Source organism: Lutjanus erythropterus, chromosome 9 (assembly GCF_056507025.1).
Source record: "Lutjanus erythropterus isolate fLutEry1 chromosome 9, fLutEry1.hap2, whole genome shotgun sequence".
Lineage (NCBI taxonomy): Eukaryota > Metazoa > Chordata > Actinopteri > Lutjaniformes > Lutjanidae > Lutjanus > Lutjanus erythropterus.
In genome coordinates this window covers 9761012-9788981 of record NC_139325.1, presented here as the reverse complement: position 1 = coordinate 9788981, position 27970 = coordinate 9761012, and the positions used below count along the sequence as shown (strand labels likewise).

The following is a 27970-nucleotide window of genomic DNA, read 5'->3' as shown; positions in this document are numbered from 1 at the left end:
TAGTCATAAACATTCATAAAGACTCCTTCCAAGTGTCATGATGTGTCAGTCTTATGCACACCTCTTCAAATAAAAGGGTTATCTATTTTTAATCCAGCAATAATGTATCGTGACGACTCATAATGTAATACCTTGTTACATTATGTGCTAAAAGTTGTTATTGGTTCAGAATTTTTTTTTTTTCAGTATTTGCCAGTTATTACATTACTGACTTTTATTAAATGGAGAATGAAAAAAAAAAACAATAATACGTTATGAGCAGTTATTACATTAATTAGCTGCTATTTCAGGGATCCCATTAAATCAGAGGGTTTACTTCTGTTATTTCACTTTAGCGGAAGTTATCAAACTGAATGGGCTCTATGAGACTGATGATCAAAACCACTGTATTGTACATGAATAATGGATATATTTCCAATATTTTCCCATCTGTCCAGCTGCAATAAAACCTGCAGTGGACTGTTGTTCCCACACTTGCTCAGCTGTCTACCAAATCAAACGCTCCTGCTCCAATGCGCGCTCCTTAAATCCGCGGGAGCGCGCACCTAACTTGCAGTAGCCATGGCTGCAGACAGTGAGGACTTTAAAGCGCATCACCGAGCGATAGATTAATGCCGATCATCACTTCATCCTGTCCTGCCTAAACACCCATCGACCTGGACAGACTGTCACCTGTTGACCGACGGGAGACGGGATTTCACTGGCATCAAGGTGGTACTGCTGGTGATGTAAGCTATATTATCTTCTAGGAGATCTGCTTTTCTCCCAAGTTGTCTCCGTCCTCCTCTCGGCATGCTTCACAAACAGACTCCGAAGACACCTGGTGGATTTATCCGTCAAGATGACCGTCCTCATACACTTCCGAAGTTGTCCCAGAGTGAGTAGACTTTGCATTCTGCCTGATATTACATACAGTTAGGCTACAACATGTCTCCATGTTTCTATTCACTGCTTATTCATATATTATCAACTCAGTTTAGACCTACCACAGGTGATCAGTGACCTGCTTTGAAAGCGCAATCACATTAGATTAAAAGGATTTGTTTTTGTTTTTTTTGCATAGTTTTTAACTGAGCATAAAGTGTATTAGAATAATTTTACAATAGTAGTTTCCTTTTTTTTTTCTTTAGCATTTACCTGTACAAAGCCTGTATATGTGTGTTTGCAGTTTTAAACCTGCAAAGTTAAATAAATCCTACAAACTGCGAAAGATACCATGTGGGTGAAGAAGCTCATGGTAACTGAGACTGCTACATACATATAATTTATTATTTTTTTTTATATATATATATGATATCATACAGGGAACATGTCGTCATGTATTGTTGTTGGCCAATGGGCAGTGTGTTCACCGCGGTGAACCACTGCTTTCACTGGGATGCGGGAGGCTCGTCAGGGCGGGGTTACTCCTCCACTGGAGCAGACAATAGGCCAGCTGCGTCAAGCTGCGCCAGTTTGGCACATTAACACCGGATATTCATCTGAGATCCTCTTGAAAATAAAAGCATTAAGATATTACACTATTATTCTTGGCTGCTGGCTGTTACTACTAATGTATGTAAATGTAAGTTTAGAAAATAATAACCTTTTAATTTTTGGCAAAAGACAAGAAGAATACCTCCCATCAGGTCTCTTCCTGATTAAATAGTTTAGATTGTAGATTGTATGGAACAGTCAAATAAGTTAATATAAAATGCATAATGTGTATGGCCAACAATGTAAATGCTACTTGGAAAAGGCCAAATAATACAGCACTGCTGAATAGGATTGCTTTAGCCTGTTAAAATAAATGAACAGCAGTTTGGACACAAGTGCTGTGGCTGGCAACTCTGTTAGAAAAGACAGATCACAACAACCGGTTTGAACATTATTAACATTTAGAGCTGAAACAGTGAGTCACTTTGTTGCTAAACAGAAAATTAATCAGCAGCCACTTCCATCAGTCCAATGAGTCACTCCAAGCAAAACATTTCCTGGTTCCAGTTTCTCAACTAATGATCTTTCTTTTCTTTATCGCCTTTTTTGGTTTCAGACTGCTGATCAGATATAACAAGCAGTTTGAATGTGGCCATTTTGGCCGTGGGAATGACATTTCTTTATATATTGTAGATAAAACAACATCTGGAAATGAACTGGCTGATCCAGCACTGGGGACAGCACCATGGATTTATCAGTACAAAACACAGTTAGACCACTGATATTTCAGAGCTATGATCGTGGCCGTAGATTACTTGCACAAACCTCAGTCAGATATAGGATCAATAAGTCAGGCAAACTGGACTAACATACTTAACTAAACAACACCTTTGCTCCTGCACTCTGTCTGCTGCTTGGGTTTTTTCCATCTGAAAACTGTTCACCATTCACTTAAATTGTTTGGGAGATTCTGCAGCACTGTTTTTCTGTGAAACATGTTTTGTGGCCTTCAATTGGCATGAGGGTGACGAGATAATGACTGAATTTTCATTTTTGGGTGAACTATCCCTTTAGGTCCTGGAGCCTAACTTCTTTCATGTGCTCAAATTATCTTCTGGTTACAGCGGACCATACTGCCTTTGCTTCAGTTTCACTACTTCAGTAAAAATATAATTATTATTAGTGGTGTTGTTTGCCAACATTGGACAAGGCATTAAAATAACACTAACGCAACCTAAACCGTGCCATTTATTTTGAAAAGCTGCGAGCGGAAGTCCGGCTGCTGTATTTCACAGTTTCTTGACACCGCTCACTAAAACCTGCAAAGGAAAGCTCGGTGGGTGCTGCTGAGCATCGTCCTGGGGAGGGGGAGTAGAGATGTTTACTCCTTCAGATTTTCTGGAGAAATTTCAGCCACACCGCCGCCGCCATGCCGTAGACCACCCGCCGGGCGTTTAGATGAAGCCTAACGGGGACTACAGCAGGGAGGACGCGGGGTGGCTCTAACCGAGGGAAGGGAGGATGTACTGGGCTGCTGGCTTCGCCTCTTCCCGGCCGTGTGTGGTTGAACTCGGGCGGAACCACAGCCTGCCCCTCGGGCTGTGCGCCTCCGAGCAGCAGCAGTCTTTGTATGGCTATATCATCACCTTCCCTCTGCAGGACTACGGAGGCATCATGTCGGTTCTGGGCTCGGACTCCTGGTGGAAGAAGACCCTGTACATCACCGGAGGGGCCCTGCTGGCTGCTGCAGCCTACCTACTGCATGAACTGCTCGCCATCAGGTAGGGACCCATCTGTTTCTCACCACCACTTTGTGTTTGATTCCTCCCCCAGATGTGTAATTGTTAATCTGACAGTGAGCGCTGGGTGCCTCTGATAAAACCATGAATGGATATATGGGAGTCAGTCCTTCCATAGGATGTGATTTCTGCGCAGATCTCGCGTTGGTTGCTGAGGTTTCAGTCCATGTTTTCCTCCTCCCAAGGACACGACACTAGATGGAGAGAGAAAAAAAATGAAATAATTAATAATAAAAAAAAAAAAAAAAAAAACGAGTCACGTTTCCGCTCGTGTGCCAGCTACCGTGCCCGCTCCGTCGGCACCTGAGCGTGTCTATATGAAGCGCTCCTCCTCGGGCGCTGCGGAGTCACACCGACCTTTAATGAACTCTGCCGTGAGATACACATCTGCTATAGAGAAATATCCAAGAACATCCTTATATTTTCAGCTGGAGCTTGTAATCGAGATGTGACCAGTGCCTGTAGTGTACGGTAGACTGGGGACTGTGCCAACAGGGGACAGGGATCCACATGCTCCTTGGATGGTCTCATTTTCCAAGATGGGAAATTGTTATTCCGACGTTGGTGTGTTTGTGATTGTAAAGCAGAAACGTTTACAAACATTTACATTTACTCTGGTGTGCCATTATATCAAAAGACAACATATCAGCAACCCTTCCTACAAAATTTTCTCCCTCAGAGTCGTTTTTTCTGACTTGAGGTGTTTACATGAATTTTCCCACTTGGGAAATATTTTTTCCAATTATTTCAACCCCACGTGAATGCAGTCATACTGCACATGCTCAATTAAGCCCCCACTAGGAAGACAGAAGAAACACTCAACATCTGCTGCTTTGACAAAAATGTTTTGGAGGTATGAAAGTATTTTTTTCATGAGCTGCATTTTTGTCATACTGTTTGGACATTTTTTAATGAATTAATCAAAACCTACTTGGTTTGAATCTTTGTTTTGATGACTTCTAAGTGACATGTTTAGCATGTGTGTAGCTAGCACGTGTCTAGCATGTGTCTTCTGTCATGACTGCTTAGCTTGGGGGCAGTTTCAACTCATTGTTGCACCCATCCTTAAGCTAAGCAGAAATATCAAAACAAAACACACATCCATGTTGTTAAACATAAACAAATCATTCTTCCTGTCTCACGCTATAAAGACTTTGAATCTGCACATTGACCCAATGTAGGCCTGTGTTCTTCTCATAAACAAACAAAACTCAATAATTGTTAATTGACAAATACTACTAAGTAAATAAATGAATGAATAACACTGTAATGTTGATGTAAAACATGCATATTTTAGAATACAATACTTACTGAAACCAACATCAAAAATTCTTCTTAAAATGTTGCTACCCCCTGACATTGTGTTGCAGCTGTTGAAAGGTTAGTTGCAACATCGGACTTATTCCTTTTAAATAAATAATGTTATTGACGTGCCACAGGTAATCATCTTTAAATGGTGTGGGTAAAGCATGCACATGTAATTTTAATATTTTAAAAAACTGATTGGGCTAGTCCAAATAGTCTCTGAGTAACTGAGAGAAATGCAAAAACTGTTGCAACTGTCCCCAGTCTCCCCTAATCGTGATTAACTCAGAACTATATACGGTGCAGGGAATGCGTGTGTCAATGGGAGGATTATTTGGGGCCAGGCCAGTGCCGGAGACTAAGTACATCCTGTAACAGTGGCCTGGTAGTTTCTGCTTTCACTCCCCCTCCCCCCTGATAATCTGTGTAACCTTGCATTTCGTGCAGAAACGCTGCTGCTGGATCACGTGCAGGCTACTGAGGCTGGACCCCGCAGCCTGCAGCCGGCATCATCTGTTCGTGCCATGTGATGTGTCTGTTGGCACTGGCAGCAGCTCTGCCACAGTAGTCAGCTACTATTCTCTGTGTCCCCTCCATGAGAGATCTTTAATGTCTGGAAAGCATTTCAATTGGCTCTGCAGGGGGATTTCAGCAGCACATTTCAACTGACAGAGACATTACAGAACGATGGTATGCATATAGGACGCATCAGGCTCAAAGGTGCAGTGGACAAACATGTCAAAGGATAGGCTACTTTCAGCAGCCCGCACAGACATTTGGACCTGTTTCAGCACCATGTGGCTGTGGACAGCAACTTACAAGACTTGGAACAGTTTCAGCACCACAAGACATTGGACAGAGACACTACTGTAGAGCTCATAGTGTACTTTATACAATGAAAATTCTGTGTATACTGTGAGACACAGAATTCCATAGTGGGAGGCAGGCCTCACAGGGACTCCACACAGTGTTAGAGAAGAAATATTACATTAGTGATTGGTTATTTATCAGGAGCTCACATAGAATAACTTAAGTGCAACACCTCCATATGGCTGCATGTTTTCCAAAACTATTAGAAGTACAGTTTGTCAAAATATGGTTGTGTTACACTGAAGCCTCCACCAATATTCTTGAAAATCGGGCCAATAGTTTTTCCATAATCATGCTGACAGACTAGCTAAAGCTAAGCTAAACAACTTTGTAAGCATTGTTTTTCTCATCGACTCCGGGGATGACAAAGACAGACAAGGACAGCAGAGGCCTCCAGAGAGCTCAGACCTGCAGAGTCCTGACTACTGCCAGACTATCGCCTGTCGAGATACAAAGTGGTATTATGAGACAGGACGGGCCAAAGCTAGCTGGTTAGCATCCTGACTTAAGCAGAAATCTCTGCAACGCAATACATTTGATATAATGTCAAAGCTATTACTAAACTTTGTGGTCATTTTGGAGGCTGTGCTTTGGGATTTTGTTAAGTTGTTTTGTTATACTGTGTTTCTTACATTTTTTCAAACGTTAGTGTCTCTGAGGGTAGACTAAATATTAGATATATAAATCTAACCCTCTTACTTTACTTGACCTGCTGAGCTAAAAAGCTTTTCAACTGTTGGTTTTTCTCATTTAAACATACAAAGTAAATGGAGCAAAAACGACAGACATATGAGTTAAAGGTAGGGCAGTAATAGTATATTTAACATTGAGATATTGCATTAAAAATGTCTCAGTACCGTACCAGACTTTGAAACTTTATATCTTGATATAACATGGTTACATGTTACTGTTGCATTATTTTTGTTTTGCAATTGTACATGAAAAAAATCAAACAATTTTTGCTAAAGACAACTTATGACAATTTTTTGCACATTTAGGTCATGGCTGGCTACTTTTATTTCATTTCATTAAAGAAGGAAAGTAGAAACACTTCAAGTTATAAGAAAAAAAAAAAAGAATGTTATACAAACAAAAAAAAATGCTGCAGACATTAGATTTATATTTTTAAAAAGGCAATATTTTCAAGTTGTCATTTTTCTTTGTTTATTAATGTGATAAATATCATATCATGAAGCTTTTATTATAGTGTTATCGTACCTTGAGTTTTTAGTATTGTTACATCCCTAATTAAAGGTGTTGGTAACATCTGTAGAGAAATACAAAGATGTTTTTGTTTACAACAGCTGTAAGAGTGTGGGCTGAGATAGCAGACACAGTGTCCACTGTATACTGCATCCATTGTGTAAAAGCAATAAAAGAGCAGCCGTTCAGATGAAACAATTAACTGTTGGAAAAGTGAAAGTTAGGACGCCTTAACATTTATCCTGAAGTTTATGTTGTGTCTATTTGAGATTTTGCAAAGTTAGGATTCTTGTGTAATACGTGAAACATTAACTTAGGAATTGTTCATTTGTAATGGAAATTTTTCCTAAATCAGATTCTAACCCTGATCACCATGGTTTCCACACAGTTAAGATAGGAAGTTTCTGTAATAACGGCTCCAGATTATTTGGTACACCAGGCTAAAACTAATGCAGTCTAATACAACACTTCAGTTTTTGTTGAAACAGTTTGAGAGGTGTTGATTCAACTTTATGATGTAGGATTGTATTTTGTGGTGCTGTTAAACAGTATTTTATTATACAGACTCTGGGATTTAGCTCATACTCGTTAATATAAATTAGATATCAAGTGACCATCATCAGAAAAACAGCCACCACTGTAAACAAACAAATTTAAAAAAAAGTCAAAATGTGTTCTGTTGACATTCCTCGCCATCTTACAGATCCCACTGCAGTATGTGTGAAACTAATATTAGTAACTGCAAATTCAACTTTTATCCAAATATATATATATATATTTATCTGACTGTGTAAAAGCTGAATATATATGTAAAAGTACTGAAGTGGTGACTCATCCCTTTGCTGCATACTTGACTTACACATTTGATGAAGATGGCAAAATTCTCCCTCAGGATGAGCCAATCAGTACTGGCCAAAATCACTGGATTGGATATTGGGGGGAAAAGTATCTTATAATCCAATACAATCCATCAGCCTAAACTGTCATGTAACTGCTCCACTAAACTTTGAAAGACATGCAGTAAAGAGAGACGTGTCATGAGTAACACAGATGAGCCGCATGTGTCAAGTGACGTGAGTGAAACCTGTCAGCAGTGCTGCCATCATGTCAGTGTGTGAAGTTATTTTAAGCTCACTGAAGAAAAAAGCAAATCCACCAAGTGCAATTTATTCATTTATGCAAATTATTTATATGTCATTTTGAATGTCTGAGTGCTGATGGCCAATCAAAAATGCAGTTAAAACTTCTGCATGTGAAAAACCTGAGTCATTTTCTGAACTTGATACTTATTCCCTCCTTGGAGTAAAATATTTGATTGAGCATAATGTTTTTTAGATGACAAAGTTAAGCAAAATGCACCCATACAAATGTGTTATTAACAACGTAGCTGTTTGAGAGAAAAGAAAAAGACGGTATCAGATTGGTACCAGCAGGTTGCGGGATCGATATTGGACATGAAAGTATGTGGTATGTATTCTTTCTACATGTAGCTTGTACACAGACATGTAGTTTCAAGCCAATCTTTATTATACCAAATAAGGAAATATTTCATGTTTTTATATATGTTATATTGGTTATATATTAACAAATACTGTATGTATCATTTAATGAGCCAAAAGACGTATATAGTGTTCTTACTTGTATTTGATTAAATAACAACACTACATCCCAGAGAGGCCACACTTACTGTTAGAGTGCTTTTGAGCAAACTGCTATAAAACAATAATAAGAGAACTTCAGATAGACCTATAATGGAGTTGTGATGGTAGTGCTTTGTATAAAGTACAGTCAACACCACTCACATATATATACAGTTAGACTATAGTGTATATAGAGTAGGTCTAGTCTAAATATGAGGTCTATAGTTTTAACAAAATCTGACCCTTCAGGAAAGTCAGATTAATTGCAGGGTTGTTGTATTAGACTGAATCATTTTTAGATAGCTGTACTTAATAAACTGGCAACTGACTGTATTATTCATGAAATAATGTTAGATAAAAAGCAGAGTACAGACTGTCAGCTCTGTACAGTTCTATTAAATTATTCAGACTTGAAGAGGCAGTGATAAAAGAGATGCTAAACAGATCAGACAGAGTCTGTCTGTCTGCCCGCAAAATGATGCTAATACGAGTTTGTAAAGTTTAATTTTGCCACGTCCTGTGTGCTGCTTAAAGGTTTGACATTATAGATAAAGTCTGTATCTCTGCTTAATTCTGTGTACCTGCTTATGTAGCATACAAAGAATAGGAACGTAAATGAAACCCTTAACTTGTCCTTTATATCTTCCTCTTGTATCATTTCTAAAGGCTGCTTTTAAACCGTTTCCATTTTTATTTGCTCTTGTTAGACTTTCTTCCTGATTTTTTTAAACTGCTCTTGTTCACCCACTTTTAAAAAGGCCATCTTCCAGTCATCTTAACTATTTTAGGCCTATTTCTAAACTCCCATTTTAGCCAAGGTTTTAGAAGGCAGATCAACTGCTATTCATGATAACAATATTTTTGAGAAATTCCAATATGGTTTTAGAAAAAAAAAGCGTAGCCCTGAAACTGTTATGACCTTTCTTAAGGTCTTAAATGACTTATTTCTGGCAGCTGATGCTGGGCTGGCCATATGTCTATCTGTCCTTGATCTAAGCGCAGCAATTGATGAGATCCTCTTCGGCTAGTTTGAAATCTATGTCATGGTTTAGGTCCTACCTAAAAAACAAACACGAATTTCTGTGTGTATTGCTGATGCCAGGTGTTCACTGTGGGGTGCTGTGGGCCTAAATGTTAGGTCTGTTCCTCTGCTCCGTTTACATGATCCCACTTAGCTACCTTGATGTATACATAATATCATTTCCATTTTTATGCAGATGATAATCAGTTCTACCTTAATTGTGACCTTTCCAACAGCTATCAGAGCATTATCATCCTGCTAAACTGCCTCTATGAGAATTCCTGCAGCTAAATATAAGACAGAGATGTTAATATATATTAAGAGCAAGAGTATTAAGTGCAAATACTCAAATATGAAGTGCACTTAAGTCTCTGTACCATTCAGTAAATGAGTATTGCAGAAATCTCGGCGTCCCTGAAATCTTTTTAACCAAAACTTCAGCTTAGACAAACATGTTCAACTTAGTCCTGCTTTCATCATCTCAGAAACATTTCAAGGATCAGACCATTTCTTTCTGACTTCATAACTAGTTGATTAGATTACTGTACTTCCTCACTCCTCCGGCCCACCCAGAGCTCTGCTGCCAGAATTTTGACTCGGTCCTAAGAACCACAATCAAGACCAGGATTTCAAGATATTGCTGATTACTAAGCGTTATGGAAAAATTGTGAAGTTTCCATTAGTTTCCATGAAGATTTTTTCTTTGTTTTGTTGATGCCCTATTTTATGTCCATCTCGATCAGTTTAATCTGATCACACTTTAAATAATTGAATCTCCTTTTTTTGTGTCAGACGAGACTTTCAGTTAAGAACATTTACTCACCAATGCAGTTTTGGTGATGATAATAATAAAAGGTGTTACAACCGGAGCTCGCATTCACAGCAGTCCAGAGAAGACAGACAGAGAAAGCAACATCAGTAGAACAGTTTATAATTATTTGTGTTTGGACAGCGGGCACACAGCATGACTGTAGCTGAGGGACGGAGAATGTCCTGCAGTGTTTTTTATTACATGTGGAGCAGTGTGATGACTCATCTAGTCAAAAACCTAATTTCAATTCTAACAGAAGCTCTTAATGCCAGCTCAGCTGTGATGTTGATACAGAAGATCAGTATCAGCAGTATTTTTCCTCGTATAAACTCAGCTTGACTCATTTCAAAGGACGGACTGCCTTAAAATCTGATACTGTTAATATAGCTTTGGTTACTGTGGTCATTCAGGTTCCCTAAACTTCACTACATAAACAAGTACACAGAGGAAATCATTTATATATGACGAAATAGACAAATAATACGCAACATTTAATTCACTGAGCATTACAGATCAACAGATTGGATTTTTCATGGAGTTCAACGAGGACAACAAAATGTAGGTCTGCACAAAGCCATTGTTTGAAAGTTAATGAAGTAAAGCCCCCGCAGTTGCTGAAAATAAAGCATGTTGGTGGGAGGTTGTGAGGGTTTTAAAAAACCAGAGCACAGGGACACGGGGACTCACTGCTGTGTCACCATGCTGCTATTATAAACTACAGGTGCAACCTTTTCCTCCCAGGAAGGTTTGTCAGAGCCTGAAACTGAACAGCAAGTTCTGCTTCCTGTTTAGAGGCTGAGTTGTATTTTGTGTTTATCTCACATCTCTGCCTGACCTAGAAAACAGCCAGTAACACCAGTCGCTCTCAGCCAGGCTTGTGACAATTTAACATTTGAATCAAACAATACCATTACTGTGTTTTTACGTTTGCGTCAGTGCTCTTTTTACTATTGTTTTTTCTGGCGTCTAGACATGATCAGCCAAGTTAAAGACACAAAAACACATCATACACAACAATGACAGAGTGAGAAAATCCATCATCACAAACACACAGCTTTGAGGTTAAGTGCTTTTGCTTTTCTGCCTATTATCAATCAAATAATTCCTCAATATAGTATATTTTGGGGCTTTCTATGCCTTTAATTGATAGAGACAGCTGGAGTGAAGTCAGGAAAGAGGGGAGAGTGACAAGATGACATGCAGCAAAGGGCCACAGGCTGTAATCGAACCTACAGCTCTTGCAGAGGACTGATAGCCTCAGTCCACGGGTCACACCATCCACCAACTGATCTACTGGTTCACCCAATTCACCATGTCCAGTCAGAGCTGATGGTAAATGCAGTCAACTGAAGCAGTAAATCTGTTTGATAAAAAAAAGATGAGTTCTCCTGCTTGTGGAGTCTTGTGGACAGTGCCTACGCGTACCATGATGCATTGTGCGTGAGCTTTGGACGGCCTTGCTCTTGTTGCCATGTATCATCAAAGATGCCAAAACATAGTGTAAGTTGATAAATGGTCCCCTAGCATGACCCTTGGCTGCCCAGAGGCAGAGACTAGAAATCCAAGCTGAAACAGCCTGTAGTTCTTCCTTAATACCAACAAGATCACTGCAACATCACTGCTGCCAGGAGAACAGCAGATTTTGCAGCAGGAGGACTCAGCTTTCAATTGACAATCAAGACTGACTGGACAAAATGGGTGAATTTTGCCTTTAATGCCTTTTTATTTAAGGTGGCAGATACATTAAAAATTAGTTTTGATTTCAAATTTAAATGTACCAGTAGATATTTAAAAAATCTAACATAAACAAGGTATATTTAGTTATCTTATACAATAGGCATCACAAAATTATATGAGAAGGTAAGGTTAAAGGGACAGTTCACCCCAAAAATCAAAAATACAATTTTTTCCTCTGGCCTGTAGTGCAATTTATCCATCTAGATTTTCTCTTCTAGTAGAAAGATCTTTGGATTATTTTGAGCAACCGAATCATGATTTCTGCAGAGAAACACAGGTTTTGATTTTTTCAAATTGTTTGTTGTTTGGAGAGGCTTTGAGCAACACCAGCCCAGTGTCACCTGTAATCCCATATTGCTGAGAAAGCAGACATCTCTACAGCTGATTTCTCCCAAACCCTACAACTCACGCCAAAACTATCTAGATGGATTAATAGCACTACAGGCCACGGGGGAAATATGCATTTTTGATATTGGGGTGACCTGTCCCTTTAAGTAGACTGATCCAAAACAACACTGTTTATTTACTAAAGATTTTGTTGTCTCCGTCTGTTCTCTATTGCAGGAAGGAGCAGGAGCTGGACTCTAAAGATGCCATCATCCTCCATCAGTTCTCCAGGCCAAAGAATGGCGTGCCCAGCCTCTCACCCTTCTGCCTCAAAATAGAGACGTACCTGCGCATGGTGGATCTGCCCTACCAGGTGACTCTTAGCAAACTGTGTCAGGGTTGATTAAACACACAGCTGCAGGAGAGGACTCTGAAGTGCTCTTCGCTGCGCTGTTCCCAAACTACATTTCCTAGAGTTCAGCAGCTGCTTAAACGGCCTTCGGCGTCTTTTTTTTCTGTTCTGAAGTTTCTGCAGCTGCTGTCTGTAATGCTGCCTCTCCAGTCACTCATGTTAACTACCCAGTTCTTTCAATGTTTATATAATTATTATCCTCTTGATTAATGACAAGTAGGTTAATGTGTTGCCTGCTTTATTGCAGATGACTGTTACTGCCCTTCTTTTTAGAGATATACAGTATATTTATACATTTCTGCAGTATTGAGTTGACTGGTGGTTCCGAAACCTTTTGGCTTTTGACCCCTTCAGCCATTTCTACTTATGACCTTTCAATACAAGAGGGATTTTTCTTTCTCACGTGGTTTTATTTCAGTACTTTTTAGCTGAATGAAAAGATAAAATTACCAGTAATTCACACAAGTAGGGCTGCAACCAACAATTGTTTACATTAACAAATAATCTGTCAAATACTTCTAATACAAATAATTCTTGAATAATCAATTAGCTGTTTGTTTTTTTTAAATTGTCAGAAACATGGTGAAAAAATGTCAAATGTCAATGTTTGCCAAAGAAGTTCATTTTACTGAGTAGATATGGATAAAGAAACCAGAAAATATTCACTTGTAAAAAAAAATCTCAAACTGATTAATTGATTATCAGAATAGTTGGCGATTAATCTAAGAGTTGAGAACTAGTGAATTTCAGCTCTACACATAGCTACACTAAGATAAACTGGAAATAATGTGCTGTGTTTTTTCCTTCCTCCCTATCATGTTGAGTGAACTGCAAGACAAAACAAGAAATTTACACAGCAGAAGCCAAGTTATCCCAATTTTTACATCTCTAGTTTGGGTTTAGCTCCAAAAACAATCAATCCTACAATTTCCATAATGCAACTCCATAGCATCTTTCATTAGACCTGGGAAAATCCTGCATCATTCAAATTCTACACCTCCAGGCTCTCTGTTATAAATCTGCAGTCTCTGCTGACATCATCATGGTTATTTTTCAGACTTGAAATAGCTTCTCCAGAGCCAGAAAGAGTGTTACACAACTGTTGTCACAGGTTGAATAGTATCCCTCATGATGAGCAAACTTTAAGCCCCTTTTACACTGAACAAAATAAAACTCATTAACATCTGTCAACAGGGCACAATCTGCATTCATTCCCAGCTCAAAAGTCTCTGCAGTCACAGATATTTATCGGCTCCAGTTCCGATCAGCAGTGATGGAAATATGACACTTGTGTGGACAGGTTAATGTCACCGCTTTGCCTGCTATGAAGGCTTGTTGCCTTCGGTAACTAATGCAACTCTTTGTCATCTCAGCCACAAATTCAATCATTCTCCATTCAAGCAGCGTTTGAACATTGTTCCAGATCAGTCTGCACTGAGCTTGAAAGAGAGACCGAAGTAAAAAATATTCAAAAGTAACCACCGTTGTCACTGTCCTCCATGTCCTAAATGTGCGTCGTGACACAGGAAAAAAACAGAGAGGCAAACTCATCTGCTCGCAATGGGAAAGGAGTCAATCATCTATTTTTGGCAGGTTTGCTTGCGTTTAAAAACCTGCATATATGTGCTAATACTGGTTTAAAACAGTATTATTGTGTAAAGTCAGTGGAGTAACCTTTGAGGTCCCACAGGTTGGGAACCACTGAAATAAAACAGTGCAAAACATCCCATTTAAAAAATGATGTATCAGTCTAGAATATAATTTTTTTGTCCCATAAATGCACATACATAGAACCCTACATGTTCTCACATGAAGCTGTTCTCTGCAGAACTACTTTGATGGGAAGCTGTCGCCGCAGGGTAAGATGCCCTGGATGGAATACAACCATGAGCAGGCTTCAGGCTCCGAGTTCATCGTGGACTTCCTGGAGGAGAAGCTGGGCGTCAACCTCAACAAGAACCTCACCCCGCAGGAGAGAGCCGTGTCCCGGGCCGTCACCAAAATGGTGGAGGAACACCTTTACTGGTAAGTTACAGCTGTGTTGTGCTTTTGTTGCTACAACATTTCATTCTCCGCTGATTTCAATAGAAAATCTGATTATTAAGCAACTTTAAGCAGATTTTAAATGCAGAATACCCAAGCATCATCACTGAACTGTATGAGGAACCACCCACATAGATCTCATAGAAAAACAATGCCACATTGATTTTAAAAGCTAAAATAAGACATATTGAATCTCAGCTTTTTATTTTTTTAATATTCTTTTTTAAGCAGTCTTTATGCAGCCTTCCCTCCCAGCCTGACTCTGTCTTCCTCACCATCAGCCGTCCTTCGCTGTGGTGAGTCACTCTAGTGCCTCTGGGTGAGAAACACGCTGCTGCTGCTGCTGCTGCTGCTGCTGCTGCTGCTGTGGCTGCTAGGAAATTGTTTACCACTCCTCCCACGCCCAGAGAGGCTCAGAGTGTTTTCCATTACCTAAAAGCTCTATCCATCTTCCACTATCCACCCCCCTCACACACACTGATCTAACACTGTTTGGTCCAGCGTGGTGTGGTATTCTCCTTGATTTAATAACGTCAGGACACATTTTGAACTAAACTTGTGGATCTCAGGCCCTGCATTCAGGCAATTTAAGGCTGTCCATCCACTAAGAAAAGAGAGTAAATGAGCAGTTTAATGTGTTTAGAAATGTTGTAAAATATAGATGTTGGATTCCATAACATTTATCCAGTGCTTCAGAGGTCAGACATGTAACCCACATCCTCCCTCCCTCCTTCCTTGTCTCTCTCTGCTCCTCCACCCACCCTGTGCCATGTTTAGACCTACCTATTGATTGAATTATTTATGTTAGAGAAGGGCAGTGTGGCGGCTTCTTGCTCTTTTAAGGGCTACAGAGCTGCAGGCCAGCAGCTGTGACGGATGATGATCTCATACAGTTTCCCATCAGCCCCTCTGACAGATGCTGTTATAAGAATAAGATGACAGGAAGGGAACAGCAACTGTGGCAACTGTGCTTTGTACTTTATCCACCATTACTACCCAAACTTGAATTATTAGTCTGTTTTTGATCATTCTGTACTAATCAATATTTTTATGTTGACAGTGGATCAAAGTGCTCAGTGTGGTAGGGATGGGTCACTTAATACCTGACTGCAGTTACATTCAGCTCTTCGGAGCGTTTTAGCTTCTTTTAGCTTCCTGTTTTGGTTTTCCAGCCCGTAAACTCCACTCTCCTATCAACCCTGTTTTTAACAGCAGCAGGCAGCGGTTTTTAATTTAAAATCTTTTAATAAACCTGCTGTACACAACCTGCACAGCTCCAAACAGCAGACAGACATCATTAGCTGCTAACACTTGAACTTAACATGATAATTTATGGATGATTTAGTAGCTAAAGAGGCAGATTTTTTCAGGAGTCAGTGGAGACCAAAACAATGAACATTTGACTGAATCAGTATTCATCAGATGGACACAAACACCACCCTAAATGAAAGCTAATGTTGCTTTGTGTGATCAGGCAACAGCTGTTTGACACCAAGTTTGCTGCAACTTTGTATCGTGATAATATGTCAGACATTTTTACAGCTTGTGCTCTGCCCCAAGTGGACAAAATAAAAAAATAAATGCAATTTAAATCCAAGTTGAGTTCCATTGCTCCCCCACACATTATTTGACATTCAGTACCATTTAAACACCAAAAATTCAAACTGCCTCCTCAATTCATGACTTTTACAAATTAATTATGTCACCATCAAAACAGTGCCTGCATGACTTTTATCCAGAATGGTTGTTACTGTAAGAAATTAATACGACTATACACGTTATCAAGGCCCAAAGGCCGCATCCCCTTTTGGGGGACAAAATAGCACTTTCACATGTGTTAACCTGAGAAACTACAGTGAAACTAGGAACAACCAAACTAATAACCAAAGCGCTCACAGTGAGATTTAAGGCACATCAGATATTCACTGTCAGTGGTAAATACCTACATGATGCTGGTCACAGTTATTACTGATAGATACATAACTGGAGTGGGGGTGCACATGGGAGTACAGTCATAGGCTGCAGCAGCAGTAAAGATGGCTTCACCTCCAACTAAATCTCAGCCCAGTTCATACAGTTATTAGCTTGATTCAAATATGTATAAATTTCCAGATAAGGAACACCTGGCTACTGTGTCGGGTCATTGATCCACTTGGATGAGGGAGGACTGAAGGGGTATGACATCACGACTTACCAGTCACCCCTAGACAAAATAATCATTAAACATGTCTACAAAACAAAGGCTTATTTAACATGGAAGCGACGTACACAGAGTTGTCAGAATTGTAATCTAAATACACATCAGACTGCACTGATATCTATGGAATCTTCAGTTTTCTATCCCCCAAAAAAAGGACATGGCCATGACATTTTGCAAAGTACCCATTTGTGCTGGTCTGATGTATGTCTCATTATCATCACCATCATCATCACATGAAAGTTCAAATGCTGATGTTTAAAATAAGTTTGTAATTTTTGTAGAAAGGACAAAAAACTGTCCCCTGTTTGACTGGCTAATTTTAATTTGACATTTTAAACCGCTAAGAAGGTTTTTTTCTCTATTCAAACAGGTTTCTCCATGTCTGGAAACAAAAGACAGCATATCCTCTTGCCGTATCATATAATGTTACAGGAAGTCGCGTATGGTCACCTCTCCCAGATATAATACAGGCCAGATGCTCTAATTCAATTTATATTGAGCGACTAGTCACGTCTGGTGATCCAGAAGACTGCAGGCTGGAGACAGAGGCTCCTTTACAGTCGTTTCACGGCTCATAGGTTAGTCAGCAGCAACAGAAATATGACTTGAGGCTTCCAGGCTTCCAAACGAGCTGAGAGAAGCTCAGTCTGTATTTCCAATGAGGTTGTGTGAGAAAGTGCAAGTGTGTAAGGATAGAGCAGCTTAATCTTGTTAGTGTCTACACGCACAGCAGCAGAGTTCACAGTGATCGTGCCAAACATCAGAGACAGTTACTCTTGTGTTTTAATGAGGTAAACGCAGGTAAAACAATCATCTCTTATTGTTTTTTTTATTAAATCTGTAATTGTCACAAAGGAGGATATGTAGATCAATATAAGCAGAGTTAGAGGGGGATTCTGAGGCTTTGAGTCAGGCTTGTTTGCACACACACTGGATCTGTCTGTCTACCGCTCTGAGACAAATCTCTGCTTGACGTCAGGATGGCTCGTGCTGCTGCCCGGGTTTCCAAGAGAAGGAGTCTAAATAACTCAACAAAGAAGCTGCGAAATTCAGCAATGCGCTTTTGTTTTTAATCCAAATCTGTGATGGAATTTCTTGGATGTTTGCACAGTCACCTTTTCTCCTCTAACCTATTTCTGTATGAGAGGCAGCGGCAGGCTCCAGGCATTTCCTCATGCACATAACAGCAGCCTGACAGTTTGAGGGGCTGAATATATGATGTTGTTTGCTGGCAGTGAGTTGAGAGCAGCATGGCTGATAAATGGGCGGGGGCAGATGTGGTGGTGCACTTTTATTGATTGGGACGAGGTCAATTGTCCTGCCAATGGACACAAAGCTCGTTAGCAACAGGACACACAGGCTGAATCTCTGATCAGAGGTGGGACAAAGTCATCTTAGTTTTTGTACACAAACAAAATTATCTTTGGTGTCAGTATCTTAACATTATTTCTTTATGGTTCTGTCATGCAGCTCGACTGGATGCTGTCAGATTAGTTCAAAACAAAGTGGATGTGGGGCTTGTGAAAATGAATAGTATTAATGTTGATTCAGGAAATGAAGGGAAGTGAATTGACTGGTCACACATACTTTTTAATCTTTTGATTTGGTGGAGTGTCTCAAGTGTTTTTTTTTAAGTCAAAAGGCTCAAGTCCAAGTGAAGTCAGGAGTCCTTGGTGCTGGAATTGCTGATAAGGAATTGTGCACTGGCTTTTGGTATCCTGAAACTGTAGCTTCTCATCATATGTTGCTAAAAATAGCCTTGGATTAGAGCTGCTTTTTTGACTTTTTTTTTGTAAGAACACAGTGTGTAATATAGTTTCTGAGGACCCAAGCTCAAGGAACAGACAACATGCATAATGTCAGACTTCAAAAACTTATATAGACTTTTTCTGAAGTTCAGCCAGAATGAGAACTGAAGTGGTCTCAGACTTTGGGTGTTGAACTAACTAAATAACATTTAAAGGAGGCAGAACTGACTTCTAGAGTGAAGGTGGATGGTTGAATCTTTTACAACTAGGTGAACTACTAGCCCCCAGTGGGTTTCCAGTCTCCCGACATAAATATCAGGGATTATTGTTTTCTGCTGTTACAAGCAGCTTCACAACTTTGCAGAGTAGTTAGATGGTACTGCTATAAGATGCACATGATTATTGAGATGTAGCATCTTTGGTAACAATCACTTCCTTCAGCAGATCTCTGAGTGAGATTATGGTTATGCTGAATGTGATAACCTTTTGTCAGTTTAGAAAAAGAGTTTTTACTTGCCTTTTGCTGTATAAACATTGTTTTGTTGGTTTAGTACGAGTGATTATTCTTAACCAGAAAATTAATTTTGAGTTAATGGAGAAGTTGCACATTATTGAGTTATAGTGGAACAACCAGGAGCAACATTCTGTAGTATTGTTCAGGATCAGACATTAGGAACCCTCTTACTCCGGACATGTGTTCGGACAGCTGTGATATCAGTAGTTGGGTAACCAGTGATGACATGATGTTGTCTGCTGTGTGTGTTCTCTCAGGACGATAGCTTACTGTCAGTGGGTGGACAACCTGGAGGAAACCCAGAAGCTTCTGGCGATGAGTGGCCCGCTGAGCGACACTCTGAAGTGGCTGCTGAGCCACCTGAACGGCAGCATGGTGCGCAGGGAGATGTACGGCCACGGCATCGGACGTTTCTCTAAGGAGGAGGTCTACGCCCTGATGGAGAAGGACATGAGGACGCTGGCCACACTGCTGGGTAGGAAGAGGACTGTGTTTGTGTGTTCATGTTTGTGGGTGTGGATAAACATTCTTAAAGGGTCGTTTTTAAACCTTGGCTCTATTTTTCACATTTATGAGGTCTAAATGATTAATAGATGGTAAATGGGCTCCATTTATATAGCACCTTTCTAGTCTTCTGACCACTTGAAGCACTCACGCCAACATTCACTCCATTCACACAAACATTCATACACTGATGGCAGGTGCTGCCATGCAAGGTGCCAACCTGCTCATTAAAGTCTGTGGGTACAAAAAGTTTTGGAATTGCTCCAGCCTCAGTCGGCAGTCATAGCTGCAATGGCTGCAACATAATGCTTGGGGACAAATGCACCCATCAAAGTGCCTATTTTTGCCACTGACAGGCTCAAATTGTTATTGAGAGTTTCTGACAACATTATGGAAAGAATCCCTACAGAGAGAGACCTTTTCAGACAGCCTTTTCAAACGGGAAATGAAGCCCTTATATCACTTTCTTCAGATTCCTTTGACAAAAACAGCAAATTTACCTCACAGATCATGGTAGGTATTGGTCTACTACTGCCTCACTCTGTTAGTTTGTTTCTGTTATTGTGTGACTTTGGTGATTTAAAGTTCTACTCAAAACCAACCCTGTAATTACCCTTTAATGCCTCTTACCTGAACCATTTGAATGTATTCCATCAGGGCCACCACTTACCTCATCAAATGTATGAGCAGTAACCTGTGAGGGATTATCTTAACTCTGTTATATAATCTGATAACAGAATTATGAGATTTTTAGGATAATAGAATTACATGCATTAGTTACAAATCCCCAGGCATTAGTGAGAAGAGTTCTGCTTTATTTCTATAAGCACAAATGTATTCAGAGATTCAGTTTGGTTGATAGCTGTGGAGAAATCTGACTTTTTTCCCCCAGAACAGTTGCTTTGTTATTTTTCCATAACATCAGAAGTAAACAGTGAGTCTGTATTCAAGTTGAAATGAGTGTTGAAGTGACATATGTATCAAGCTAATTTGTTACAGCATTGCCAGGCCATAATGACCAAAGTGTAAAATGTTGAATGGCTCTGGCGGGCTAATGAAGCATTAGCGTTAATGACTAATAGATCCTGACACATTGTTTCAGAGTACACACAGTATGCATAGTGATACATCCTGGATGAAAAGGCCTATTTAAAATATGAGTAGATACTATTTCTTTCCTTACAGACAACATACTAAATTAAAGATTCATTCATATATGTGGTTTCCTGATGTCAACACAGAACATACTGTGTCTGTCATTGCCTCTGTGTTTGTTCTTACTGAGGTAGAGATGATATGAATGAAAGCAGGGCATGTTCTGGATGTCAGCCACAGGGATACAATATCAGAGTGTTCGGATGGAAACAAAGAGGCAGATGCTGGAAAGAAAAGTAATTTACATCGATCTGTTTGTGCCATTTCAACGGATGACCACTTGTAGTAAAACGGAAAGTTATTCCCCGAGTGGAAGCATCAGTACACTCTGCAAACATACAGCTTCTCTTTTAATGTTTTTCTGTTCCAGACTCACTCAAGTGCCGCAAGCCTGAATCTAAAATCTGTTACTGCTGCTAAAAGTGCAGCTGTTACAGCTTCGAGATGAAGTGATCTTATTTTGAACTGTGTTCTCTGAAGGGATGGGGAAGGAGATCATTGATTTAGCATAAATCACATTTAAGGCCACAAATGTTTTAGTTCTCGTAGTTCATTAACATTTGGCATTTGAAAAAAATGCCATGATTTCAGCGTTGGGGGTAATGTGTCCAACTAGGGGTACATGTGTACCAAGGGGTACTTGTGCAGCTGCCACAACAGCTCAAATTATTAAGAAAAAAAAACAAGGTTCATGATTAAAAGTCTCATACTTGAATTTAGGTTGAAAAGTAATAATCCAAACTCATGTATTAAGACTGAGAGTATATATGAGAGATATATTATAATGGTTTAACATACATGGTTTAAAAAGTTAGCTAGAAGTACAGGCCAAATGGCTAAAATAGTTTGCTAAAACTTTTGGAAAGTGGTTGAAATTAATTGCGAATGGCTAGGTAAGATAGCTAAAAGTAATGGCTGCAGTCAGTGGTTTGAATAGTTAGCTATGGGAGAATGAACATTTGAAATAATTAGCCAAAATTAATGGACAAACAGTTGAAATAATTAACTAACCAATGGCTAAACAGGTGATGTACTAAGCTAAAACTAATGGATACATGGCTAAAGTAGTTAGCAAGTACTGTAACTGAAAAGAACAGTGAAATAATAAGCTAACATTAATGGTTAAACGGGTGAGATAGTTGGCTAAAAGTAATGCATACAGTAAATTATTTAAATATTTATCTATGGGAAAATGAACATTTGAAGTAATTAGACAAAATTTATGGACAAACAGTTGAAATAATTTGTTAAACTTAATATGTAACAGGTGAAGTACTTAGCTCAAAATGAATGATGTATGGTTTGGGTTTTTTAGAATATTTGTGGGCTTATTGCCTTTATTTGATAGATGGACAGCTGAAGAGCAGACAGGAAAGGGAGTAGAGAGAGAGAGGGGGGATATCATGCAGCAAAGGGCCACAAGGAGTCCAACCAGCGGCCACTGCAGGGCTGATAGCCTCAGTATATGGGACGCACGCCCTACCAACTGAGCTATACAGGCACCCCGTAATAGACGAGCAATGAGTAATACATAAATGACTCAAATTAAAATTAAAATTATTATTAAAGCATAAACAATTGAGATACAAGTGGTACTTGTAGGAAATTAAACTGTATGAAAAACCTATTTAAAAATGAACTTTAAAATCAGTTGAATGACAGGTGGTGTTGATAACCTGGCACTTGACTTCATCTGAAAGGAATCTGACAAAAAAGAAGTGCTGTGACCACTGCAGTATTCAAATTACTTTTTAAACTTGAACTTGAATTTGCTGTTTCTTCTCTGTCCTGTAGGAGATAAGAAGTACTTTATGGGCTCAAAGATATCGACATTAGATGCTACAGTGTTTGGGCATCTAGCCCAGGCTATGTGGACTCTGCCTGGGACACGACCAGAGCAACTCATCAAAGGTCAGTGCATCTGTGATGCATTCAAACACGAATGAAACAGAATTTTATAAAATCTAAATAAATTGAACACAGGTATTAAATCATTGCATATTTACCATAGATATTGCTTTAGTTTGAGCTTTGTTATTGTCCTGTCTTTGCAGTGTATAAGCATTGTTTACATTGTTATTTCCAGTTTTCCTTGCTGGTTTGTCACAGATGCACTAGTCTGTTCCAGCCACTAGATGGCAACGATGTTCCACTGCAATGCAGTGTTGCTGACACAGGCTTTGATTGTTGCTTTCACATCTTGCACAGAGTAGGAAACACTTTAGTCTCTTATCTTTTCAGAGAGCAAAATCAGAGCATGTAATGTCACAAATGAAGATTGTCTGTTATCGTTTTGATGCATAATTCATGATGAAAGGGCTCATAATGAAGAGATAACACAAAATATGTCTCACAAAGTACCCTAGATGTATTGTCTTCCTCTGTATCAGACACCAGAGATTCCTCCTGCTGCTTTCCACTGTACCTGTAAAACCTGCTGTGTCTGATGTCTTCACAGGAGAGCTGATCAACCTGGCCATGTTCTGCGAGCGGATGCGGAGGAGGTTCTGGCCCGAGTGGTTCGTGGAGGTGGAGGATCTTTACTACGACGGAGACAGTGAGAGCAGTGGCGGCGGCTCCCCTACGGGCCTGCTGGACTTTGGCCTCTTCTCCAGGACTGACACTCTGGACGACAGCGACGCCGCCAGCAGCCACTCGGCTGGACACTCGCACACACACACTCCTGACTCCGACCACTCGCTGTTTGACTCGGACGTGGGCACGGGATCTGACAATGACATTCAGCTGAAGGAGGAGCTAATGCCCGACCTGGAGGTTTGACCTGAGAGTAATGGCCGCGATTGGCTGACGGATTGAGACGGACAGGAGGTGGGAGAAGTTGTGTCGGGTAGCTTGATAAATCTGGACAGGTTGCCAGATGACAGCTCTCACAGCTGAAGACACTATTCCAGCTCCTCCATCCCCCAATACTCCAAACGATACACCTTCCTGATGGACAGACTCGGTATTAATATGCAGAGCATTCAGACTGAACCTCATAACACACATGCTACTGTACGGTTTGTCCCCTCCTGTAACGTCAGAACTGTCCCCGCGGCAGTTTCTCTTTGCCTTATTTGTCTCGTCCCAAGATACAGAAGCCGGCGTCGTGAAAGGTTGACACAAAGGAAACATCTCGTCTTGTGAAAAGTGCGGAGATTACAGAGGAGTGTCGTCGACAAGACAGGTGGCACTTCACTTGCTATGAAACGATGCAACTAATCACCACTCTGCCATGTGTCTTAACGCACAAACCCGTTGGAAGCAGGTGGAGACTGATCATGTGGCTAAAAGGAACAGCTGCTGTGTCTCGGCTGTTAACCATCCGCGTGCTGGAGAGGAAACACAGATGACATCGAGTGCCAGTCCACGAGCTAGACTGATCCTCAAGTCATTTCCTTTCAGTGCAAGCATTTTGTGAGGGAAAAAAAAGGGGTGATCCACACACAAAATTGCAACAGAAAATCTAACAAATGTTTATCGCTCATAAAAGTTTCCTCAATAATAGTGGTTCTCAACCTGTTCAAGATGGTACCCCCAAGAATAATCAGGTTGGTGATTCCAACCCCCACCACACCTAGGGCTGGGTAAAAATTTTCAATACTGGATCCACTAACAATACCATGGCTTTGAACAATATTTTTTTTCTCAGGTTTATAAAATCCATTTTAACAAAAAGAAAATTACATTACACATTACAGAAAAAAATATTAATTTTAAAGGAAGAAGCTGTTCAGCTGTTTGACTCTCCGAAGCACACTCTGAAAAATATATTCTAAGGCAAATTATATCACTGGTACAGGTAACATATTGTAATAACTGCATCCCAGTCTAAAATATGTCTCATTTCCCATCATGCCTAGTGCTGGAGTGAATAGTTTGTAAAGTTTCCTATTTTATGTTACAAAATGCAGTTGTTCATGTGTTCATTCATATTTTTAAGCACTGGTGAGGCGGCTGGTTCATTTCTTGAGGCCAGCTGTATTTGACATATTTTTGAGTCCCTTATGTTGCATGTCATTAAGGGACGACACTGATGTCGCTGAGAGCTGCTTCACTGCTCTCATTCCATGTGGCTTGCTACAATATATTTTTTTTTCTCCACAACCATCTGGCACCTGCCAGAAATTATCCCACGACCCCCTTGGGGGTCCTGACCACCAGGTTAAGAACCACTGCTCCATAACATAGAAGAAGTTCTGAGAGATCCAAGTGGGGGTTCAAAAGCATTTGTTAACCATACCTGGGTAGCACCTTTTTGCTTGCTGAAATAATCATTTAAATCAGCATCACTATATTAGTAAACATGTATATATAGCACTCTGTAAATGAAATATAAATCAAATTAAATATTTAAGACTGCCAAATTGGCACTAATCAACATAAATGTGGCCAATAATAAATAAACTTGTTAACCTTATATGACAATTGCGTGTCCAAAGATGAGTAGTGCAGACCAAATGGCAAGTTGGGCCCATAAAGAGTATATGGTTGAAGCAAGTTGTTTCGCCCACCCCCTCCTCCACAGACTCGGGGAAGCTCAGGCAGGCTGCAGAGACACTGCAGGAGCGCAGGACGAGAGCAACATTGTAATTTGACTATAACAAATAATGATGAGTCCTACACTGTTAGCTGCTTATAACTGTCAGTTGTCTGTCAAAATAAAGCTAAGCTCCAAAAACGCAGACTCTGGAGTTGGAGAGTGACTGCCTGCCTTAACTGTTATAAACATCTACTCCTTCTGGAATATTATTAATGATGTGTTACAATGCATAAATAAGACATACTCATTCAGTGATCATTCGGCGTTAATTTGAACTCTAATTAATGTGAAATGAGCAAACAGTAACACAAGTTACTGTAAATATATTCCAGATTTGTCCTTTAAGAATTTTCTTTTGCACATGCGCTATAATGCATCCAACTCCATGTCTCATGTAAAACAGTATCTGGGTTATTATGGAAAGCACTGAACCCTATATCAAACAAAAGGAGATATACAAACATGATTTTAGCCTGGGTGGCAATAAGAAAATGTGACCACCACCCATGTCAGTATTTTTCAGTACTTTTCCCCACTTGGATTACTCTTGAAATGTTATAAATTTCATATTTATGAGACAAGAACAGTTGAAAAAGTTTCTGTTGCAGTTTTTGTGGCGTCGTGTCATATGACGTCTGAACTATTACTACTACTACTGAGTGTGGAAAGAATCTGTATCAAAACATGGCGTACTGTGTGTCTCTATCAGACCACCCCTAGATGTTCTTGTAGTCCTGTGGAGTAGAGGTCAGAAGGAGAGATGAGCAGACTTGTGCCTGTTTCATTTACTGTTGATCATCCTTATTTCTCTCCATTTAGTCATTATTTGCTTGCACTTTGTTATTGGTGAAGTTGGAGCTTCCAATCATTTGTTTAAACATCTTTGTTGAGCTGTAATGTGTATATTTGACCACTAGATGGAGTCAGCAGTCAGCCTGATGCCTCCTTTATTCTGTAACATCAAGGTCATTCCACCCTGATGACCTGCAGTCTGTTTAATGCAGATTTCTCCTGCAGTCCTAATCTTTAATATTGTGGTTCCCATTCATAGGTGACCTGTCAGTGTGTGTGTGTAGGTGTCATGTGCATGCATATGCATGCATCCAGCAACAAATCAGCCTTAGTTCTCTCAGACTGAAGTGGGTGGAAACAGTCTGAAATTGTTTTTGTTGTGATATGATTTATTATCAGTGCCACTTTATTATTCTTTCTATGATCTTATGTGTCAAATCTATATTTTTTTGTTAATATTTCTTTTCTTATTGCTCTCAAAGAGAGAAGTTATTTTGCACTAGTGGAAATTTATTTTCACCTTATTTCAGTGGGAGCAGTCTGCTGTGGAGGGAGAGATTAAAACAGGCCAAATGAATGGGAAACATAAATGTGTGTATCAGTAGTAATGCAGGATGCTGAGTGTTCTGGTAATGATTGTGCTGCGAGGGGACTGTGCTGCTTATGTTGGCTGTGTATGTGTGAATATTACCGGGCGTGAATGTCATTAATGAAGCAGTTGATGAAGAAGCCTCTGCAGAGGTGGTCAGAATACCAAATCAACAGAACTAAATGTCATTAGTTTAAAAACCTTTGGTTTTAAATGGACCAAAATGTTTTACCTGTTACATTACTCGTGGTGGAAGTGCTCGTCATGGCAATAGGATTGCTGTACAATGATTGTGGTGCATATAGAGTAGATGATAGTTAAGTTAAAGGGTCAGTTCACCCAAATTGCCACAAAAAACATGCTCTTACCTACATGGAATCGTATTGAGCCATACCAATAGTCTTGGTGTTATGTCTCGATTAATCGATTAATAGTAGTTTGGACGATAAAATGCCAGAAAATAATGAAAAGTGTTGATCACTGTTTCTCCAAAGCCCAAGGTGAAGTCCTCAAATGTCTTGTTTTGCCCACAACCCAAAGATAATCACTGTACTGTCATAGATGAGTAAAACAACCCGAAAATATTCACATTTAAGAAGCTGGAATCAGAGAACTTTTACTTTTTTCTTAAAAAAATCACTCAAACTGATTAATCAATTGTCATAATTGCTGATTAATTTTATAATCATTTAATAATTGATCAATCATTGCAGCTATAATAATATAGCTTTAACATCTAGTTTTACCAGCCCCCAAGTTATGAAAAAAAATCTGTAATTGCAGCTTTAAATTTTCATTGATAATTGTTTCAGTGCTGTGGGCACCACAGACAGAATTTTATGCACCATCTTTGAATTGGGGTGGAGACAGAAATCTTGGAGACTTAACACAAAATCAAATCTGTGTTGGTTTTTTTTGCCATTTCGGTGAAATGACCCTTTAAATTCAAAGCCTGGACATGTGGGTGAGTTACAGACAGAAGTTTGATCCAGACACTGGGACTCTTGAGACAACCTTCTTCCATCATGTCGTCCTGTGGTTCGTATCCCAACCTGACCCGCCCTGGCCTGGCCTGGGTTGGCTGCTTCTTTTCAGTCGCCTCATCCGGGCTGGGCCTCGTATACAGTTGGACTGCTTTAATCAAGCCATATAAAAACTAAATGTCTTGTTATTGGAACCATGTCATAGCATTACTGCTGGGGTAATGTAAATATTGTATGTGTGACAAAGTGTACCATACTGTATGTAGAGCTGACTGACTGATCAAACTACCTATGGATGTTGCAGTCATAAACTGGAGCGACTGGATGATTTCAATAAAGAATAGCTGTGACAATTTTA

The 27970-nt window shown here is 39.8% G+C and overlaps 1 protein-coding gene across 2 annotated transcripts; it reads left to right on the top strand.

Moving 5' to 3' along the window:
• Positions 1-80: 80 nt before the first annotated feature.
• On the top strand, positions 81-27970 carry faxcb (failed axon connections homolog, metaxin like GST domain containing b). 2 transcript variants are annotated; one of them, XM_084726102.1, is made up of 7 exons: positions 81-877; positions 3076-3197; positions 12367-12502; positions 14370-14566; positions 19304-19521; positions 22500-22616; positions 23164-27970. In XM_084726102.1, exons 1-7 carry the CDS (start codon positions 842-844, stop codon positions 23484-23486), a joined length of 1149 nt encoding a protein of 382 aa, XP_084582228.1. In that variant the 5' UTR covers positions 81-841; the 3' UTR covers positions 23487-27970. The 2 variants fall into 2 exon arrangements, with proteins under 2 accessions (XP_084582228.1, XP_084582227.1); XM_084726101.1 differs by lacking the exon at positions 81-877 and having other exon boundaries at positions 2719-3197.

Excerpts from the sequence above, each read along its gene's own strand:
- faxcb (XM_084726101.1), top strand. The coding sequence starts at position 2,938 with ATGTACTGGGCTGCTGGCTTCGCCTCTTCCCGGCCGTGTGTGGTTGAA. Across the intron at positions 14,567-19,303 it reads GTGGAGGAACACCTTTACTG|GACGATAGCTTACTGTCAGT; the intron begins GTAAGTTACAGC and ends GTGTTCTCTCAG. Across the intron at positions 19,522-22,499 it reads GACGCTGGCCACACTGCTGG|GAGATAAGAAGTACTTTATG; the intron begins GTAGGAAGAGGA and ends TCTGTCCTGTAG.